This window comes from Myotis brandtii, unplaced genomic scaffold, assembly GCF_000412655.1.
Source record: "Myotis brandtii unplaced genomic scaffold, ASM41265v1 scaffold907, whole genome shotgun sequence".
Classification (NCBI taxonomy): Eukaryota; Metazoa; Chordata; class Mammalia; order Chiroptera; family Vespertilionidae; genus Myotis; species Myotis brandtii.
The window spans coordinates 895,804-918,072 of record NW_005371734.1 but is presented as its reverse complement, the minus strand read 5'-3'; the positions used below and the strand labels follow the sequence as shown (position 1 = coordinate 918,072).

General features: G+C 40.2%; 1 protein-coding gene across 1 annotated transcript in view; it reads left to right on the top strand.

The window, feature by feature from the left end:
- Positions 1–7,595: 7,595 nt before the first annotated feature.
- FAM3C (family with sequence similarity 3, member C) overlaps positions 7,596–22,269 on the top strand; it is a 35,352-nt gene continuing 20,678 nt past the window's right edge. The window contains exons 1-2 of the mRNA XM_005885488.2: positions 7,596–7,674; positions 13,716–13,820. Coding sequence (XP_005885550.1) covers positions 7,662–7,674; positions 13,716–13,820 — 118 coding nt within the window. The 5' untranslated portion in view covers positions 7,596–7,661. The remainder of the gene's footprint in view (positions 7,675–13,715; positions 13,821–22,269) is intronic.

The following is a 22,269-nucleotide window of genomic DNA, read 5'->3' as shown; positions in this document are numbered from 1 at the left end:
AGGCATAGCTAAGATCACCCACACCCTTGTTTTCTCAACGACTATGTACGGATTTGAAAGTTGGACAATGAAAAGGCTGATAGGAAAAAAACAAAGTATTCAATTGAAATGTTATGTTGGAGGAGAGCTCTATGGATACCCTGGGGCACCAGAAAGACAAGTGGGTCCTGGAGTAAATTAAGGCTGAAACAACCCTGGGGGCAAAAATGACAAAACTGGAGCTGTCCTGCTTCTGAGAAGGCAGGGGTATTTGGAGAAGACATGAATGCTGGGAAAAATAGAAGGCAGCAGGACAAGAGCAAGGCCAAGCAGGAGAGTGACTGACTAGTAAGAGAAGCCATGGGCATGAGTCTACAGGAGCTGCGCAGGGCTGTTCGGACACGACACTGTGGGCATCACTCATTCATAGGGTGGCCAGGAGTCAGCCCACTCAACAGCAAGTAACACACACAGCAATTTATGGTAGACGGTGGAAAAAGGCTAAAGTCCACCCAGTACAACCCCAGTAGCTTTCATATTATTCATTGGTTAACATTGTGGATGTATGGGGTTTGGGCCTGAAGTGGGGTTAAAACCACTTTTGGGCTCATCTGTGATTTTCCATTGTGTACTTTTAATCCTATTTCTGTTTCTTAGGCACATCTAGACATTCATCCTTTTAAAAAATATAATTTCAATATGATGCTATTCAGAAAATAAGGAAAGGCGTATGTATGATAACAGTTCAGATAACTGAAAAATCCAGGCATAGCTCACCCATATCCCTCTCTTTACAAGGCTTTCAATAGAACATTAACATCTTATTCTAAACGCTTTATGTATTGGTTCTGTTGAGACTTTAGCTAAAAGGTTTTAGTCTGTGAAGTTGTCTTTGCAGAAGGAGTAGATATATTTGTATTTTCCTCAGTGATTTTTTTTTAAAGTTGGTTATTCTTGGCATTATAGAATTCTTCTTCCCATTCCCAAATTTAAGAAAAAAACAACAACCCCAAGCCACTGTATTTTTTGCCTCTTTTTCCTTCTTCTAGTCAAAATGTAAGGTTAGTTTGGTCATTTAAAAACTTGGTGTATTTTTCTATAGGTAGTCATTTAAAATTTTCCCCTTTAATTGTTATCAGGCCATATATACTTTTCAAAGGTGTATGATATATGTGTATTAAAATGGTAGATTTTTAAAAGATTCCTTTTGTAGGATTTAGTATTTCTCCTAATAGTATTCAAATACTTTCTCAAGTTAGTAATTGGATTTTTTCTGTTAAGCATTTAGTGTTAATAACACCAAATTTTATTCAATCGAAATACAATTTTGAAACCAACTCAGATATTGTACTGAGTTAAATGCTGAGATCCTTTCAAACCTTCTCACCCCTCTTCATTCTGTAATTTCAAAACTTACCCAGGCTGGCAGGCCGTTTGTATGGTAGTATCTGGGGAAGACAGGATACTGAGCAGCAGTCTGCATCTGCTAGAGTGATAACATTTCTTTTTAATTTAAGAAAAGGCTTTTTACAAGATAAATATTTGGGATTTTAAACAGATACACAAGTTACACCTCTCCCTCCTTTTTAAGCCCATCACAAAAATAATCAGTTTTTCAAACCTACATAAAGAAAATAGTGTCAGTTTCTCCTCTCCAACTTAATTTTACAGTTAATGAAATGAGATACAGTAAGATTAATTTTTAGCCTTTTTAAAAACAATAGCCCCTGTGATTGTTTTGGAAAATGTTCCAGAACAGATGTATTCCCATCTTTGCTGTAGAAGGACAGCTTCATGTTGGAAAGGGAAGATTGTTTTTCCTTCCTTTTTTGAAGAGGATTCATTATATTGTTTCTCATGGAGTATATGCTTTTTAAAAATTTATTTTTATTGTTGATGGCATTACAGATGTCATCCATTCTCCCCCCATTAACCCCTGTCCACCCAACTCCCACCCAACCCCAGGCCTTCACCGCACTATTGTCTGTGTCCATGGGCTATGCATATAAGTTCTTTGGTTAATCTTTTCTCCCCCCTCACCTCCCTTCTCTCAGAGATATGTCAGTCTGATCCATGCTTCCATGTCTCTGGATCTATTTTGTTTGTCAGTTTATGTTGTTCATTAGATTCCACATATGAGTGAGATCATGTGGTATTTGTCTTTTTCTGACTGGCTTATTTCTCTTAGCATAATCTTCATGTACATCCATGCTGCCTCCAAGGATAAGAGATCCTTCTTTTTTTTTTTTTTTTACAGCTGCATAGTATTCCATAGTGTAAATGTACCACCGCTTTTTTATACACTCATCTACTGATGGGAACTTGGGCTGTTTCCATCTTAGCTGTTGTAAATAGCTCTGCTATGAACATGGGGGTGCATATATTCTTTCTGATTGGTTTTTCGGGATTCTTAGGATATATTCCCTGAAGTGGGATCAAATGGCAGTTCTATTTTTAGTTTTTTGAGGAAACCCCATACTGTTTTCCACAGTGGCTGCACCAGTCTGCATTCCCACCAGCACTATATTAGGGTTCCCTTTCCCAACATCCTCGCCAGCACTTGCTGTTTCTTGATTTTTTGATGGTAGCCATTCTGGCAGGTGTGAGGTGATACTTGATGGTATTTTTAATTTAAAAAATATTTTTATTAACTTCAGAGAGGAAGGGAGGGAGGGAGAGAGAGATAGAAACATCAGTGATGAGAGGGAATCATTGATTGGCTGCCTCCTGCATGCCCCCTACTAGTGATAGAATCGAGCCTGCAACCCAGGCATGTGCCCTGATGGGCAAGCGAACCATGACCTCCTGGTTCATAGGTTGACACTCAACCCTGAGCCACGCTGGCCGGGCTGTAGTTTTAATTTGCGTCTCTGGTCCTGGCCCTGGCAGGTGAGGGAGGCAATCAGTTGATGTGTCTCTCACATCGAAGTTTCACTCTCTCTCCCCTTCCCTCCTCCCACTCTCTCTAAAAAATCAATGGAAAAATATCCTCAGGTGAGGATTAACAACAGCAAAAAAATCAAATACATCAATGGATGTGTCTGTGTGCTTCACATTCTGTTCTTCCTGCCTTTGAGGAAGGTCCTCATACACGGTGCTTAGTCATTTTGTCAGATCTCTGAAGTGGTTGCTGGCAGCAGAGACTGGCAGTTCCCAGAGCAGTTTGCAAAAGCAAGGTTGATTGGCATGGAATTTTGTCAACAAGCTCTTATGTTAGACTATCTCAGTGAGCTGCTGGGGTGAAAGGGAAGTGGATTTGTTTGCAGTATTAGCTCCTTACCCTTCATACGACCTTTGACAAATCCCTTGACTTCATCTATAATGCCATCCTAATACCCACTACACTAGAGAGCTATTGAAAAGATTACATAAAATAAGAAAGTGTATGAGCCACTCTGCTGTACGAATTATATTACCTGGTTTATGTTAACTGCCAAGGCCTTCCCCTCCTGGTAAATGATTATTTTTATGGCTTATTTATGTAGACTGATGTTCTTGTAATTCACATGACGTAGCAGGAGTCCATTTCTCAGGGGAAGAATGAAAGTATCGCTTGACCTGGTATTTATCTGTTTTTCCTGAAGTGGATTGATTCTAGGACGATACCTGCTTTTTCAGGCCCGATTTTCACAAAACTTCCCTAAATTAGACGAAAGTAGATAATTGGGCTAAAGAAAGTGTTTAAATTGTAAGACATTCAAAGCAATCCAGTATGTCATTTTGAGCCCCAATTTAGTCTCTCTTCAGGCTAGGGCTAGGCTGCGTGCTCAGCGTTTATCCAGAACAGCGTCTCACTGCCCAGGGGTCACGGTGACCCTCCTTCCAGTGGCTCTCAGGTGACTGTGCACTTCACATGTTAGGACCAGGATTTGGTTCAGTCATTTATCTAAAACACTCAAACCCTTGTTGTGTTGGCCTATATGTATTTCACAAATGTACTGTCAATGTTGCTTTTTGTGTTTTTGCTGTAATCTACCCTAAAAATATTGTTCCCTACCATCAATATTCTAGTTGTGGTAAATGGGCCTAATTTCTATGTCTCTACATTTTAATGGGCATACACAAAAAATTATAAATTATTTTGCCTGTAGCTTCTGGATTAAAGAGATTTGAGTTTCTAGCAGAGGCTTCTTAACCTGGTGTTCGTTTTCTCTGGTCTTGTTCGATTCCTACCTGGTTGTTGGAGGTTCAGCCTCAGGTTTATACAAGATCCCATTAAGTTTTTGCTGCCCCCCCCCTTACCCCCAAGATAATTATGTGTAATGAATTTCCTTGTATTTACTTACTTTTTATTTTGTATTTATTTTAATTTATTTATTTGAGAGAGAGAGAGAGAGAGAGAGAGAGAGAGAGAGACTGATTTGTTGTTCCACTTAATTATGCGTTCATTGGCTGCTGCTTGTATGTGCCTTGATGGATGGGAACAATGATCTAACCAACTGAACTACCCGGCCTGGGCATGATTTTCCTTGTTTTTTAAATGTCCTCTTTAGAAGACAAGTTAGGAACAAGTTTGAATTAACACATCGTAAACAGATGCTCCTTGATTCGCTCTTAGATATATTCAATAATCTTTCCTTATCCTGATTTTCACTCTTACATAATTTGCTTCCTTTTATAAAAAATATTTTTTATTGATTCAGAGAGGGAGAGGGAGAAAGAGAGAGAAATACCAATGATGAGAGCGAATCATTGATTGGCTGCTTCTTGCACTCCCTACACTAGGGATTGAGCCCACGACATGGACATGTTCACCGGGAATCGAACTGTGTGACCTCCTGGTTCATCGGTCGACTCTCAACCGCTGGCCGGGCCCAATTTGCTTCTTAAGCAAACTAATTAAAAATGTGTTATGACTGACATTTGATAAGATTTTAATTTTGAGATTTTACCAAGTGTTCTTCTCTGAGAACTTTAATGAATTCATCAAGACAGTTGTAGTTGCTTATAAACTGCAGTCTTACTAGTGATCCGTTTGCAAGCAGGCCTGCTAGGCAGTGCAAAGAGATAGCAGGTCTATGAGGCAGTGACTTTCATTATACAAGGGTGGCCCCCTAGCAGGTAATGGAAACCGGAAGAAGAACAGCAAGTGTATTTGCCCAACTGCTCATCACTTTCAGAGAAATCTTCCTAGGCCCACACTCAGATAAGAGTGACGTTACTTTGGAGCATTAGCTGGGAGGAAAGGCCTGTGAAACAGTATCCATTTTTCCTAGAAGTCCAAAGAGGATTTGTAACCACTTGGGGTTTTCATGTGAAAAGCCAAGTGTTTTTTGTTTTTTTCCCCCCCTGCTTTTATGGGATGGTTTGTGGATACTTCAGAATCTCTTCTTTCCTTTCGGTATTATCCAAGCCTGTGGCTAAGTAGTTTAAATAGATATAGAACATTGACTTTTAAAAAAAAAATTTATCTTTATTGTTGAAAGTATTATAGATGTCTCCTTTTTTTCTCATTGATCCCCCACCCCCCCTCCCCAGGCCTTCCCCACACTGTAATCTGTGTCCATGGGTTATACCTACATGCATATAAGTACTTTGGTTAATCTCTCCCCCTGCCCTTTCCTCTGAGATATGTCAGTCTGTTGCATGCTTCCATGTCTCTGGATCTATTTTTTTTGTCAGTTTAATTTGTTCATTAGAGTCCACTTAAATTTAAGTGACTTTTCCTATTATGTAGAACAGGGGTCCTCAAACTTTTTAAACAGGGGGCCAGTTCACTGTCCCTCAGACCGTTGGAGGGCCGGACTATAGTTTAAAAAAAAACTATGAACAAATTCCTATGCATACTGCACATATCTTATTTTGAAGTAAAAAAACAAAACGGGAACAAATACAATATTTGTATTTGCATGTGGCCCGTGGGCCGTAGTTTGAGGACCCCTGATGTAGAAGGTGTTCAGATAACTGACAAAGGGAAATAAATCAGTAATGCTCAATTCAGCATTAGTTCAAGGGCTGACGTTTTCTTAGAACAGGGTAGATAGGGCAGGAGAAAGGGTTCGCATGTGGCACTGACCCCTTGGATGTTCACCCACGTACTCCTTCTGGGTGAACAGAGAAACTGGTGTCTCACTTCCTTTCCCTGCCCTTCAGGGGTCGGGCATTATTTTTATTTGAAGCAGAATCTATGTATTATTAAGGTCAGACTTCATCATCAAAACATCAGTATGAAAATACAGTCTAAAATAAAGATGTATTTTTACACTTGATCTTAGCCAAAAGGCTGAGAAGCGATAATAAAGATGTATTTTTTATTAATGTGATTCATTAATCAAAATTTTCTTTTGAATTCCTTTCCTGTACAATAGACTGAGTAGGCTGCAGTAGCTGTCCAGCTAAATTTGGGCATGAATTTCCTGTTAATCTCAGTCATTTGGTTTTTTCCATTTGCTTTTTAAAATTTCCTGTCCAAACTCATTTACTTTTCCATTTGCTTAAAAAAATTTTTCCTATCTTGACTTATTTCTTAGGAGTGAAATATACATACACAGATTTTTTTTTCCCTCCAGTATCTCTTGTTATTCAGAATACCAAAGGGTCCTAACTGGTTTGGCTCAGTGGATAGAGCGTCAGCCTGCGGACTGAAGGGTCCCGGGTTTGATTCCAGTCAAGGGCATGTACCTTGGTTGCAGGCGCATCCCCAGTGGGGGGTGTGTGGGAGGCAGCTGATCGATGTTTCTCTCTCATCGATGTTTCTAACTCTCTATCCCTCTCCCTTCCTCGCTGTTAAAAAACCAATAAAATATATTAAAAAAAAAAGAATACCAAAGGGTCATTTCTTCATTGGTGGATAACATACACTATTAATAATAATTGCTGGAATATTTAAAATTGTAATTCTCTACTTCTGAATATGTTCTTTTACAAACTTAAATTGAAAACATGAAGAGGAAGAGAACCCTGATCTACACTAATAAAAAGGAAACATGCAAATTGACTGTCCCTCCACTATGCCCACCACCCAATCAGGGTGAGTATGCAAATTAACCCAACAAAGATGGCGGTTAATTTGCATACACAGGCGTGGAGCGAAGACTGAAGACTGAAGAGGCTTGGCTTCTCTGCTGCGTCCGGACCAAAGGCCTGGGTCCCAGGTGCCGGCAGCCAGGGGAAGGAAGGCCTATTGCTCAAATCTTTGTGCAATGGGCCTCTAGTATTAAAATAAGAAGCCTTTGTTGTAAGTGGCATTACATAGTGGAGTGAGCCCTGGAGTGGGGGGCAGCAGACCCAAATCCTAGTCCCACTCTCCAATTAATTTGTTCCATCACTGGAAAAGCATCTGAACCTTTTGGACCTCAACTCCAGACTGAAAGTTTGAGCTAAATATCCCAAGTTCCTCATGGAAGCAGACTCACTGAGAGGAGTAAGGCACTATCTTCTCTTCACAGACTTGATGGCGGTTTTCCCCTCATGTTCGTTCAGCGGGCAGCGGGGCGCACCACAGGGGAGACATGACTCTCACAGTGGCAGTGGGGTCCAGCCAGAGGGACAGACCCAGGGACAGGCTTCTCATGAGATGCCAGTGTTGGTAGAATCTTAGAAATGTCATGACACTTGGTTTCATAAATACACTCCAAACTCAGTCTGAGGAGGAATGTTCTTTCTAGACCTAATGCTGTTGCCTTTTCTTTTGCTTTTAGGAGCTTATTTAATGAAAAGTGCCAAAGACTGAAAAACCAAACATGAGGGTAGCAGGTAAGATAAATATGTCAGTTCAGTAGAAATAATTTTGCTCGTTGTATAACCTGTTTGTTTAGTAATGATGAAAGGAGGGGCCAAATAATCTTTTCTATATTGAATGCAAAGCTGAAATACAACTAAATAATCAATTAGCCTCTTTATATTTTTGTTGTTGTTGTTAATCCTCACCCAAGGGTATTTTTCCATTGACTTTTAAAGAAAGTGGGAGGGAGGGAGGAAGGGGGAGAGAGAGAGAGTGAAAAATGTCGATGTGAGAGAGACTCATCGGTTGGTTGCCTCTTGCACTCACTCGGAGCGGGGTAGGGGATTGAACCTGCATGAGAATCAAACCTGAGACCCTTTGGTTCATGGGCCAAAGTTCTAACCACTGAGCCATGCCAGCCAGGGTGGCCTCTTTCCTTTTTTTAAAAATATATTTTCATTGATTTCAGAGAGGCACAGAGAGGGAGAGAGAGATAGAAACATCAATGATGAGAGAGAATCATTGATTGGCTGCCTCCTGCACCCCTCCTTGCCCACCCCCTCTCCCCCCACTAGGGATGGAGCCTGCAACCCAGGCATATGTCCTGATTGGGAATCGAACCGAATCGAACCATGACCTCCTGGTCGATACTCAGCTACGAGTCACACTGGCCAGGGCTAGCCTCTTTACTTTTTTATGTAGATGGCAAATCACAATTTGGACATTTAATGGGTGTTACATAAGTGTTTGGGAGCACTTTCATTGAAATTAATTTATGCTAAATATTTTGAGTTATGGCTTTAATGTTCATGTTCTTATACATTAAGTTTATTTACTAAATAATTTGAAAGTCTAGATTTCTTGGTCATGAACTGACAAAAAATATTTCTTTTGAGTAACTGTACATATAAATGTACATAGATAATGTCCATATAAAGAACAATCTGACAACCTGGGGGGCTGGTTTCTGTTTTTGCTAAGTTCTAGCTTGTTGAGGAAATGAGCTATAAAGTTTAAAAACTTAAATTTTTTTAATGCGTATGAATAAATTAAAACTGTATGTAAAGGATTCAATAAAGTGTGTTTTGCGTAAGTGACTTATGTACAGGGTGGGGCAAAAGTAGTTTACAGTTGTTCGTATGGAAAATAATACCATCATTAATAAATAACACAAGAATAGTGTTTCGTGTACTCACAACTGTAAACCTACTTTTGCCCCACTCTGTGTTTGCTAGTTCAAGTTCAGTCTGCCTAAATGAAATCATGCATAGGCACATCTGTTTCTTAGGCAGCATATTGAGGAAACTGAAAAACACCACTTGATGGTCATAGTATTAAGGTAGTTATCCTTAAACATTATAAAAAGACAAAGGCATGCATAACTGGAGGGGCTGATGACCCTCCTTTTCTACCTATAGTAAAAGTAGGTGTGATCTGCCCTAACTGATTTGGCTCAGTGGATAGAGGATTGGCCCACGGACTGAAGGATCCCGGGTTTGATTCTGGCATGGGCATATACCTTGGTTGTGGGTTCAATCCCCAGTAGGGGGCGTGCAGGAGGCAGCTGATTAATGTTTCTCATTGATGTTTCTAACTCTCTATCCATCTCCCTTCCTCTGAAAAATCAATAAAATATATTTAAAGAAATAAAAAGAAAGAAAGAGAAAGAAAAAGAGAGAGAAAATAAAATAAATGTGATCCTTCTGCACCCACCCAGCCTCCAGCACAGTCAAGGCCCTGGAGGAAGTGTGCACTTTACATAGAAATTTCTGAGTGTGTGTCCAACATGGGCGATAACTTGTAATTCTCAAAATCAAGATAGTCATTCTTTTAATTATCATCTTCTTGCCAGCAAACAAAATATTTTCCTAAGGGAGAATCTCTTAGAACAGTGGTTCTCAACCTTGGCTGCACATTAGAATCACCTGGGAATCTTTTTAAAATCCTGATTTCTGGGCCTCATCATTAGTAACAAAGAAACAGAATTTCCGGAGGATGAGGTCCAGAAATCAGGATTCTAAAAAGATTCCCAGGTGATTCTCATGTACAGCCAAGGTTGAGAACCACTGATTTAGAAGAACCACAACTTCAGGACTGTTGGGTTATACTGGGGGCTGCCAGGCAGAATTTTTAGAATGGCCAGCTCACTCTTTGTTCACCATGAAAAGCAGCTCACAGATCGGTGTCCCCCAGTCCCAGCCCCATTCCCACACCTCGCCTGGAGTTGGGTCTGCAGTGACAACAGGCAGAATGAAGAGACAGAGCAGAGGCTGACCTCCCAGAGTGGAGGCCCTTCTCATTTGCCTCAAACTTTGAACTCTAGCAATTTGAGCTTCTGATATGACACAGGCCCAACCCACCATTTTTAATTCCTTGGGCCCAGCCCTTCTCAAAGGTCCTTCTATAACAGTGGAATGAGGCCCAGAAATCAGGATTTTAAAAAGATTCCCAGGTGATTCTAATGTGCAGCCAAGGTTGAGAACTACTGTCTTAGAAGAACCTAAAATTAAGGTGGGTGGGCAAGCAAGTCTTGCTTTAGCCATAATTATGTAGAATCAAGTATAGGTGATTAAACATCATGATTATTAAGTAAAAATTACTGAGGGGTGTTCACTAATGCTTTTGTAGAAATTTGAAAGTCTAGATTTCTTGGTCATGAACTGACAAAAAATATTTCTTTTGAGTAACTGTACAACTATTAAAGAAAAATCTTTCCAGAAACCAAGTGCTTGTTTGTGGTTTTAAAAAGTTATAACATCTTTTTTTTCTTTTTAACAAAAATATGACCTTTGAGTACAGTAGGATTGCGATTACATATTTCCAGATGATTTTTTAAAAGTATATTATTTAACTAAGCATGGTTATTTGAAATAATCAAAGCAAGTTTCCCTTTCTTACATAATTCTACATTCATTCTAGTTCAAATGAACTTTGTCATCTAGTCCATTTCTCTGATTCTGACAATTACTCCCAAGGCTAATTGATGAGTAGTTATTCACTGAGTGATGCTTATTTTATGTTTGGCACTGCTCTTCGTCTAGTTCTTCAAGGCCTTGCTTTCAGTGAGTGAATAAGGAAGATTAGCTGTTTATTGCTTTCCAACTAATTAATCCTTTCTAATTTCAAAACCATTCTGGTTGCTTTGAAATATGCTTACAGTCATTATTCATACAGTGAGGCACCAATATCTAAAGGTTATGCTTTTTGATTTGTGAAAAAATAGGAACACACTCACTCTATTGTTTGATTAGTGCAGCTCATGGCTAGAAGGAAGAGGGAATCTCATGGGAAGTTATGAATGAGGACTGTGGTGTGGCATGGGTAGGCCCTTCCAAGTTCAGAACTGGATGGTGATCAGCTCTGGAAGAGCTCCGCAACAGACATTCCAGAGCTCTGCCACTATGGAGGCTCTGCTAGCCTTCACCTGCCTGCTCCTCAGGGACCTTCTGCTTGTTCTATTACAGTTGGTTTCTCTACCTCGAACTTCTTTCCCTCTTAGAGCTTTTGTGTCTTCCTAGATCCTCTGATGGTCCAGTATAAGTGACTATGTCATGGTTTAAGACTGAGTTCTACTACTGATGAGTTATGTGAACTTAGGCAAGTGGTCAAAATTCTTAGCCTTGTCCCTCTTATTTGTAAAGGGAAAAATACTACCTTAAAAAGCTGTGCAGCCCTAACTGGTCTGGCTCAGTGGATAGAGCGTCGGCCTGCGGACTGAAGGGTCCCAGGTTCGATTCCAGTCAAGGGCACATCCCCAGTAGGAGGTGTGCAGGAGGCAGCTGATCGATGTTTCTCTCCCATCGATGTTTCTAACTCTCTATCCTTCTCCCTTCCTCTCTGTAAAAAAATCAATAAAATATATTTTTTAAAAAAGCTGTGCAAATGAGATTATGCTTATAAAGCATTTAGCTCTACAGTAGGCAGCAAGTAAATGGTATATGTCTGTGCATCTGTGTTTGTGGTATGTAGATCTGTACATATATGTAGCTTGCCTAGTGTAGGCTCCGGTTTAGCTTAGTATTGAACTCATTCTAGAACTTCCTCCATTTATGATAAACTTGGTATTTTAATATTACAGTCTTGTGCAATGAAGGTTTTATCTGTCTGCTTTAAGGGACAGGGAAAGGTGATCTCTAGTTGAACCCGCCCATGCTTGCTAGGAAATGAGATGTTAACCCATCATGTGATAGAGGTCTTAAATGATCAAGAAGGAATATGCCACCTGTTTCCATTCATCTATTTAGTAAACACTTGCTGAGAGTATTACTATGTGCCAGGCACTCTGCTGATTCCTGCTGGGGGAAGTTTCAAAGCCTTGTGGAATTTTACTGTCTTATGCACCAGAAATGTAGGCAACTTGTCGTCACTCTTGAAAACAGGAAGCACAGCTTTTGGAAGGGAGACGGTAAGAAACGGAGAGGTCGAGGTTGATTAGTGTAGTGGTTAGTTTTGTTTTGTCATTGCCACTTCATTTCTGTATTTGGAGTGTTTCTCAGTAGAAGTGAGGAACTCTGAGAAACTGCTGCCTCTCGGAGGCATTCGCCTTTCCGAGCATCCCAGTTCATTTCCTTCCCTCCTCTTACGATGAAGTTCTCACATCTTTAGGTTTATGAAATTAGAAGGAGTATAGTGCTATTTTACTCTTTCTTTCCCAGTATGTTGAGTGTTAGTAGTTTTTCAGGAGAACATAGTCATTTGGAGTTAGGACAGAGTACTGTACAAAGCACTGGGCCCTGTCAGGACCCCTGGTTTCTGGTCCTTGTGCTGCCACTAAATGCTCTGTAATCTTGGGCAGTTGCCTCATCTCTGGACCTTTGTTTCCTTAAGGAGAATGAGAGAACTGATGATCCTGACTTCCTCTTTTATATCAGTACTAGAGGCCCGGTGCATGAAATTCGTGCACAGGTAGGATCCCTAGGCCTGGCTGGTGATCAGGGTCAATCAGATTCCCTGCCTCCTCCTTCTCTCGCCCTGCCGCCAGCACTGGTTTCCTACCATGTTCCACGCTGCCTCCTATTGGTCAGCGCACATCATAGTGAGCGATTGAACTCCCGGTCGAACTCCTGAGGGGACACTTTGGATATTAACCTTTTATATATATAGATAAGTTAAACTTTTGGTAAGAGAGGGTAATTGAGATTAGACAGACAAATACTTAGATTGTTCCTGAATAACCTAATGAGGTGGCTCTGAAATCCTAAGGGTGAGAGGAAGATGTTTCTTTCCCATCACTTTCGTCTTGCACTTTTTCTTTCCTAGATTTACTTAGCTTCTGAGAAAAAGGACAAATGATGGTTCGTATTAAGCAGTTAATTAGTTAATAGCAGTGCTAACTATTTGTAAGGCACTCAGAAATGGTTAAAAATATGAAGTTATAAAAGACGAAGAGTCTGTCTTCATAGAGCTCACCCTGGAACCACATTGTGAATCATATGTGATAGGTGCCGGCCAAAGTTACCCAGGAGTGGAGAAGGCCTGTCTTAAACTAAGTGTCAAGTCTGAGGAGAAACACTTTCTGGTTCCCCATACCAGGAGCACTCATGTGTCTCCATGAGATAGGTTGGTTGGTGATAGGACATTTCACTTGAGAGCTCCTTGCTGGGTGGACATGGTGCTCTGTTGCATCAGTAGCTCCAGAAGGTCCAGTGTTTTGGTGTCATCCCTGTATAGCACTGTTGCCCTTTATATTTGAAAAGGATTAGGAAGGGGTCATCCAACAAACTTGGTGGCAGGCTTCCATTAGTCATGATACTTTTGTGTAGTCGGCCACCAATTGATGGCAGGTTTTTTTTGTGTGTGTGTGTTTTTTTTTTTAATGTAAAATTAGGCTGATAACTCAAGCATTTCTTTGTTTAGATTGCTGGTCAGTCTGATAATTCTTTGATCAGGAAAATCCTTTATTTTGATGGGTGGTTGGTACAGTTTTTATTGTAACTCAAGTAAAATTAAGCTCAGTAGGTAAAAAGTAAAAATGTATTAGTCTTAAGACTTTATATGAACTTACACTTTTCATTGAAATGTTACATCATACAAGTTCTGTGGGCTCATAAGCTGGTTTCTTCTCTTTATGTAGGTGCTGCAAAGCTGGTGGTAGCTGTGGCAGTATTTTTACTGACGTTTTATGTTATTTCTCAAGTATTTGAAATAAAAATGGATGCAAGTTTAGGAAATCTATTTGGTAAGTTCCATTTTTTTTACCCTATTTTAAATCTTGTTTTTGATGTGAATGTCTCGTTACCACTTATCAACATTGAGTCACACTGTGTAGTCTGTCTAGAAAAGAAAATGTAATTATGCCAATAAGTGAGATTCATTCGAATGTTTTAAAAAACACAATAGAAAGTCTCAAAATCAATTCAGTGTAAAGCATAAATCTTCTATTCAACATTTTGAATATCTTTAATGGAGTGTCTTTTATACATGCTTAGGGTCATTAATCATGGCATTCTAAATGTGCATTGTGGAAGATATCACACTATTTGAGCTGGCTGATAGGAAATTTGGAATCAAACCTAGCCCTTAATTAAAAAGTGGTTAGGAGTCATGATTATGCATTTTAAATACCAGCCATAGAAATCCAGTTTGCTTTTCTACCCTTATTTTTCTCCTGCAACATTTTTCTTTTCACCAGTTTGTTTAATGCTCTATTGTAAACATACCATTGTAAGCTACCTTAACTCAGTTTTTAACATTTACATTAATAAAAGAAATTAACATTTGAAATGTTTGCATAAGCTTTGGCTGTTGTTTAAGGTATTAAAAACCACTCTTGAAAGGTGAGGCTATGAAACCAATTAACAGTATTTTGGCCTGGTAGGCAGGAAGTGGATGGAACAACTTTCAGATCTCGGGAATAGCGAATTGTTTTCCATACATTAATATTTGGAGGGAAAGCACAAGAACCAGTTCACATCCTCTTATATCTAGTTTCAAGATTCCCTTAAGGCAGTGCTTCTCAAACTTTACTGTCAGGTGAATCTCCAGGGAGCCTTGTTAAATGCGGATTAATTGTCTGGAATGGGGCCTAGGAGTCTGCATTTCTAACAAGCTCCCAGGTGAGGCTGAGATTCCTGCTCACGGACCACATTCCGAGGATCAAAGCTTTAGACAATTCAGACATGTAGTCATCAATTTGTGTATAAACATTTTTAGGTGACTTTCTTACAATGACTACTTAGGTATACTTCCTCGTATTGCACTGAATTCTGCCCTTTATACTCCCAGGTAATAGCAGCTCACTTGCTTCCACCTCCTTACATTCTCTTCCGCATTAATGATCTCTCAAATAGTTAAATTGTAGTTATACTCCGTCAGGTCATCTTTTCACAAGTTTTCATCTTACCAAGTTATGGACTCTTCTTCCCTTTCAATCGTTTCTCTTAATGTACTGGTTCTTTTTCAGAACATCTGTTGTTCAGCGCCCATCTTAAAAAATGAAGTTTCCTGGGTCCAGCATCGAGTAGTTATCGCAAAGTACAGTGAGGCTTGACTTACTCCTTCTGTAGACAGTACTTCTATTCCTGCAGAGGCCCAGCTGGTGCCTGGGAGAGTGCAGCTGGTTTCAGAGGCATGATGGCAGAAAGACACTGAGGGCTTTGAGGACTGGTCCAGGGTGCTGTGGGAACAGTGCGGCTAGCTAATTCTGCTAACAAAGGCCGATGGTTAAGGAAGAAGATTAGGGGATGGTAGTTGAAGCAAGTTGAACATTTTTTTCTTTTTCTAAGTAATGGAGAGACTTCCACGGGTCTGGAGGCCTTGGACAAAGACTCAGTGAATTACAAGTCAGTGGGAGGAGACTGAGCAGACAAGAAAAGCAGGATCCTTGAGAGAAGGGAGGCAACAGGACCATTGGTACAAATACAACGTCAGGGAAAAGGCCCACTGTTTTCAGAGAGAAGAGGCTGGGTGAAGCCACTGTTCGCCCTAGTTCGGATCTTCATCTCTAGTCTGGACCGTTTCTGTGAGCATCACAGGGATCTCGTTATGTCTGCTTTTCCTCTTTGATATATGCTTATCTCCCCAAGATGCCTCTAATCTGCCCCTCCCCACCTGTGCCACACACTCACCATGCCAGTCTGCATATGTTCTAGAGCAGGGGTGGGCAACCTTTTTTGTGAGTGCGTGCAAAACCAGCAAAATCTCTGACTCAAAATTCTTCTGCGTGCCAACCCTAATTTTTTGAGAACATGTTACGCCTACTTGATATTTCTTAAGGTGAACGTATGTGAAGAACCTTGAAGAAATAATAAAATTCATTCGAGCGACAAAAACACAGTATATGATGATGAAAAATATATTTGCTTTTTAATGTATACATGTACACTGGTAGTCCGACAGAAAACTTTATGACTCCGTTTGATATTATCAGTGGGACTTTTGCTGCTGCATCACTGCTGACAGAGATTTTACATCAGGTTTATATTTCGTGACCTTCAGAGATATGCAGGAGCTACTACTTTCATCCGTCAGGCTACTCCTATTATGAGACTTAAAATAATTCATCACTGAGAACAAAGATTCACAAGCGTATGTGGATGAAACCAGAACACTGGTGGGTTCTAGGAAGGCAGGGAGAGTTAAGGCAGAGGCATAGAAATTGCTCTTCCCCTCTCTCGTCAATCCATGTCTGTGGTCTTTAAGATAACTTGTCATGTAAAATTGTTTATTTATCTAAGATGCACCTACACTGAATTTATCTGAAAAATAAAAAAGTCGATATTAAGAAAAAAATTGTAAATGGAAGATTATAAGAGAGGGTTTTGTGTGCCAGCAAAAGTTACTGGCGTGCCATGGGTTGCCCACCCCGATCTAGGGACACAAATCCTGTCCTTTTATACCTCAGCTTCTGCTCATGCTGACTCCTCACCCTGCACATCTTTCTCACTCCCCTTCATCTGTGCATCCTTTCCCTTTTTCAAAACTGCATAAGTGCCCCTTTTTGAGAGAAATTGTATTTCACCCTCCCCCTGTACTATTAGAATGTATTGCTTGTGTTTCTGAACTGTTTGTTCTAATGCATAATAGTCATATCTCAGTTGGACACTGATTTTCTTCTGCCTTACATTGTAGTTTCTTTTCTTTTATCCTTTTCCATGTATCTGTCTTTCCTTACTGCAGAATAAATCTTGAGGGCAGTACTACCTTGATGCTTCACCCAGCATCTAGTGCCAGGCCCTGTAAATAGCAAATGCTGATTGAATGGGGAATGAATTTTGGTAGTTGAGGATTAGGGTTTTGACATGGAAAAAGAGTGTTTCCAGAATCGGATTCATTTAAAGCTGTATTAGTTGAAAAGCTGCTGGTCATCAGCTATGAACAAATGCTGAGCTACTTTAATCATTGCTTCTCTTAATTTTCATCTTGATTTTTCCTAATGTTGGTAACTGCCAGGCTTTACCGTGTGTGTTTTAGCTGTTTCATTCAGGCGTGCTTAGGGCAGAGGGCTTGTTTTGTTGTCATAACTTAAGTTGTATACTATGTCCACAAAACCTTATTGGATTCCAGACTATTGAATTGGTGAAAATTTAATTTGTATGCTTATATTTTACTTCTCATTTCAGAATAATTGAGCAAAGATGGAGATATGGTTGTCTTTGCCGTTTGTTTAGCATCTAACTTAATTTACCAAAGGGTAACAAGTTTAACTGAACATTGGGATTGTTTCTGTAATTCAGTATTGTAGAGGGACCATGAGATTAACTATGTTGTTGGGTTTTTTTTGTTAATTTCAATTACAGTTGACATATAATATTACATTAGTTTCAGGTATACAACATAGTGATTAAACATTTATATAACTTATGAAGTCATCACCCCGGTAAATCTAGTAACTATAATTCTCTTGGTGGTGAATATTACCATGTTTTTCCCATCTAAGTACTAACCAGGCCTGACCCTGCTTAGCTTCCGAGATCGGGCGCATTCAGGGTAGTATGGCCGTAGAATATTACCATGTTTTTCATCTTGTTGATATTATAACTTAGTTGATAGTTTCTATAAATTGAGATTCAGGTTGATTATACACTGAGTGGCCAGATTATTATGACCACCTGACGTTTGTAGGCAAATGAGCTATAATTTCCTGCTGAAGTTGCTAGAGGGCCAGATCATTATAAATGTCTGAATAGCACAACATACCTAAGTATCGTTGCTGATCAAGTTCATCCTATCATGTTGATGGCATATCCCAATGGAGATGGCTTCTTCCAACAAGACAATGCGCCATGCCACGGTGCTCGTATTGTGCAGGAGTGGTTTCAAGAACATGAGGGAGACTTTACCTTGCTTAGTTGGCCCCCACAATCACCAGATCTCAATCCAATTGAGCATTTGTGGGACGAAGTTAAAAGAGCCATCAGGCAGCCGGTTCCACAACCATCAAATCTCACAGAACTGGCATGGTGTCAGGTTCCTCGCATCACCTTTCAATGCCAAGAAGAATCGCCGAAGTATTGAAGGCAAAGGGTGGCCCAACAAAGTACTGATGGGGTGGTCATAATAATCTGGCCACTCAGTGTACAGTACTCTTGTAGAAAAATAAAATGAACTTATTTCTAGAAAGGAAGAATGAAAAATTTTGTATACTATTAGTAGTTGAAATTACTGAAAGGTTAAAGTCGGTGGTGCAGGGGCAGGCTAAATAGCCATCTCAGACGGCGATGAAAGAAAAACTGCATTTATTTAAGGAAAAGGAGATGGGAGATGGGGATATCCCAAGGGAAGAGCTACACAGCACTGAGCCAAAGGTTATTTGGTCCACGATGGCAGCAAAAATGTACTTAGGACAGTGACGCAAGGAAGGGCATCGAAGAAGCAGCAGGAGAGCCTGGGCTGGGCTGCTTTGGCTCACTGAGAAGTCAGAGAAAAGGGGCCTTGGAGACAGGTTCAGCGGGTTAGCCCTGGACGAGCTGCCTCACGGCCCATTGCTCCCCTGGTTGCAAGTCTCGTGGGTTCCCTTAGAGATTGGGGGATACGCTGGGTCCTTTGGCCTGATGTCTTTATCTCTTGCAGGTGGAAATCTCAGGGGAGGGTTTCAGTAGAGTATCGGTCAGCTTCCCAGGTGTGCTCTTTCAGGCGGAGGTCTCCACTGAGTGGTCGGTGCCAGGGCAGAGGGTCATTAGTCAATGCAGCTGGTCCTGAGGCAGCCATGGTGCCACTTGTCTGGTTTTGCTGCTTTTCTAGGCCTGGAGCTGAAATACAACTGAGGCCTCAATATTATCTTCAGGGAGGGAAAGGTCAGGGGGTCTAGACCACCTACGCAATGATATAAAAGATCAGGAGTCCAAACCGCATGACCAGTGATAAGCTAGGGGAGGATGGGTTACCCTGGGGTGAGGTTCTTATTTTCCCAGTTTTACCAAAGTACTTTAGTTGTGATTTTTTTGAAAAAACAATTTTTAACAAAACTTTTTATTTTGTAGATACACATGCACTTGTAAGAAATAATACACAGAGATTCTATATGCCCTTTACTTAGACTGAGTAATGGCTTATAAAACTATATACAGTGTCACCACCAGGCTATCAACATGGATCCAATCTGCCAGTCATAGTTATGATTGTGATTTAACGTAGTGTTAGTTTTCAGCATGGACACTTGGCATCTAGTGAGAGTCGTGAACACAGTCCCAATTACTTTTGCATATTGCTGCAATAAGTACTTCATGTTCCGTTGAATTGATATATTTTTTCCCCTTTCAGACTTAAATGGTTAAAATATTATATACATGAGTTACCCCACATTACTAAAGACTGAAGTGTAAAAGAATTCTGATTTCTTTAGCCTGATTGGTTGAAAGACATTCATTGATAAAACCAGATCTCATTTAAGGTTGGCCTCTGGACTTTTTCACTAGGATCTTCTCCAAATATCTGAAAACTAACAAGTCCAACACAGAACTCATCATCCACCCCCCACTCCCATCTCTCACTAGATTATAAACATTTTAAGTGCAGAAATGATGTTTTCCTTTTCCCTCCCCCCTTTGGCTCATGTGAGTGAATAAATGAATGGTTCTAAAGCCAGACGTCTAAGAGACAAACTTGATTCCTCTCTTTCCATCATTCCTCCATCTGGTCAGGCCAAGTCCATCAGTGTTGCTTCCTTAGTTGTTCTGAACCTGCCTACTTTCAAGCCCACCTTCACTGCCATTGTTCGGGCTGCTCTCCTTTTCTACCTGGATTCTTTCAGCAGCATCCTGGTGGACTCCTTGTCTCAAGTCTTGAACCCTCTGCAGTCTGTTCTCCACTCGACAATCAGAAGACTTGTTCTGAAAACTCCATGTGATCATAAGCCCTCAGACAGTCTTGTTTTGGGGGATGGTGCAACATGAGTTTGGATGCTAGAATGAGATAGGGCTTTGGAAATGATCTCTGCCAATTACTGATTATGACTTAGAACAAATCAAATCACTAAACCTCTCTGATCCATTTATTTCTCTTTAAAACAGGGATGATACTCAAATCAATAATACATGCAGGAGTGCTGGTAGAGTGCCCAGTGTATGTGAATGAGCTACGTTATGTTACCCCATTCTGATCCCGTTGTCTCCCTCTTATCTTGTTACCACGTTAGGTATGCCAGAATTCCTGACTGGAACAACGGTTCCCTGTCAGCACCTTAAAACCTGAATTTGATATACATGTTCATTCAGGACAAAGTAAAATTGAGAATTTCCAGTTCTCAGGCGCTTAATCATTGGTTGCTTACAACTCTCTGGGCTTTCTCATTTATAAAAGTGAGAACACTGGACCAAATGATCTTTAGAATCCTTCCCCAACATTTATGACATAATTAGGGAAAATGACATAATTTTCCAAATTGGAAAAACAAGCCCCAATAATTCCAGTACCCTAATTTACTAACTGATCATTTTTTGTTTCCTTTAGGTCTTTGTTCTTTTTGTCCATGAGTTTTTTAGTCCTTACAGCTAAGCTTTGTTTTCTGCTTTATTCCAAATGCATTCAACCTTTCCTATGTTACTACAGTGCCTTTAGGACCCCAATGGTGCATAAGATTCTGAGTGTCCTATAGGGTTATGAGCCTTCGTTTACTTGGTCATTTTTCTCTTTTTCAACATTTACATATTATTTTTCAGCTTTAACTTCTGTTCTTTAGTTAGAGTGCTGGACTTACATACAGGAAATTGACAGTTATCTAAAATAGTACAGAAATAAAAACTAACTATTTATAGTCCAACAGTTGGCAAACACTTATGATACTGCATACTTATTAGCCAAAAGAGGAAACGGCTGCCCACAGAACTATTGAGGATCTGAATTGTAATCTCCTGGGCTAGGATCAGATGTTAGTGCTTTAAAAAAAGCTCTAGGTGTAGATGGTCAGGTTGAGATCTGCTGAAATCAAGTTAAGATTTGATCAGAAGATTCTGACTGCTTTGAACTGATAAATTAGAAAAGTCTTAGTAATGATCTTAATTTCTTTATTACACTCAATACATTTCTATTGTAGAGAAAAGCTCTCCACCATCACCATCACTCTTGTGTTCCCTCCACCCCCAAATCTCCTAGCCTAACCACTAGGGTAGGTTCTGTATATATTCCAGGGCTTTATATGCAGATGTACATAACACCATATTGCAGCAACAACTTTTAAGTACCCTAATAGTCACCAAGTATGTATTTAAAGTCATTTAAAGGTTTAAAGGGAAGTTTGAAATACGTTTGATAACACTTACATGTGGAATCAGAAAAAAACAAACTCATAGCAACAGTGGAGTGGTGGTTTCCAGGGGGTGGGGCGGTGGGGGAAGTGGGGAGGTTTTGCTTAAAGGGTGTGACTTCCAGTTATAACATTAACAAGTTTGGGGCTCTGATGTACAGCATGGTATTTATAGCTATTAATACTTTATCATGTACTTGAATGTTGCTAGAGAATAGATCTTAAAGGTTCTTACCACTTAGAAATGGCAACTATGAGGGGATGGAGGTGGCAGTGAATATGATGGTGGTAATCATTTTGCAGTTTTATAAATATATTAAATCAGCCTGTTGTGTACCTTAAACTTGCACAATGTTAAATGTCAGTTACTGGTATATCTCCGTAAAGCTGAAAAAATAATTTAAAAAAATATTAGTAAGTTTGTAGAATAACTTTCTGACTAGGATTTAAATGTTTAAATAAAAGTAAAAATGTAGAATAAATATAAAATGTTCTATCTGTAATAAAATACTACCCTCCATAATTTCTGTACATAATTGTTTATATACTGAATTATGTAGACTAAAGTTACTTTCTCACTGTTTTTATAAAGTGATATTCATGTTTTATTTAATACTAGTGGCCTGGTGCACGAAATTCATGCATGGGGGGGTGGGGAGGGAGCGCAGAAGGTGTCTCTCAGCCCGGCCTGCACCCTCTCCAATCTGGGACCCCTTGGGGGATGTCCGACTGCACATGTCCCTGTGGGATCAGGCCTAAACCAGCAGTCGGACATCTCTCTCGCAATCCGGAACCACTGGCTCCTAACCGCTCACCTGCCTGCCTGCCTGATTGCTCCTAACCATTCTGCCTGCTGGCCTGCTCACCCCCAACTGCCCTACCCTGCTGGCCTGATCGCCTCCAACTGCCCCCCCTGCAGGCCTGCCTCCCCCCAACTACCCTCCTC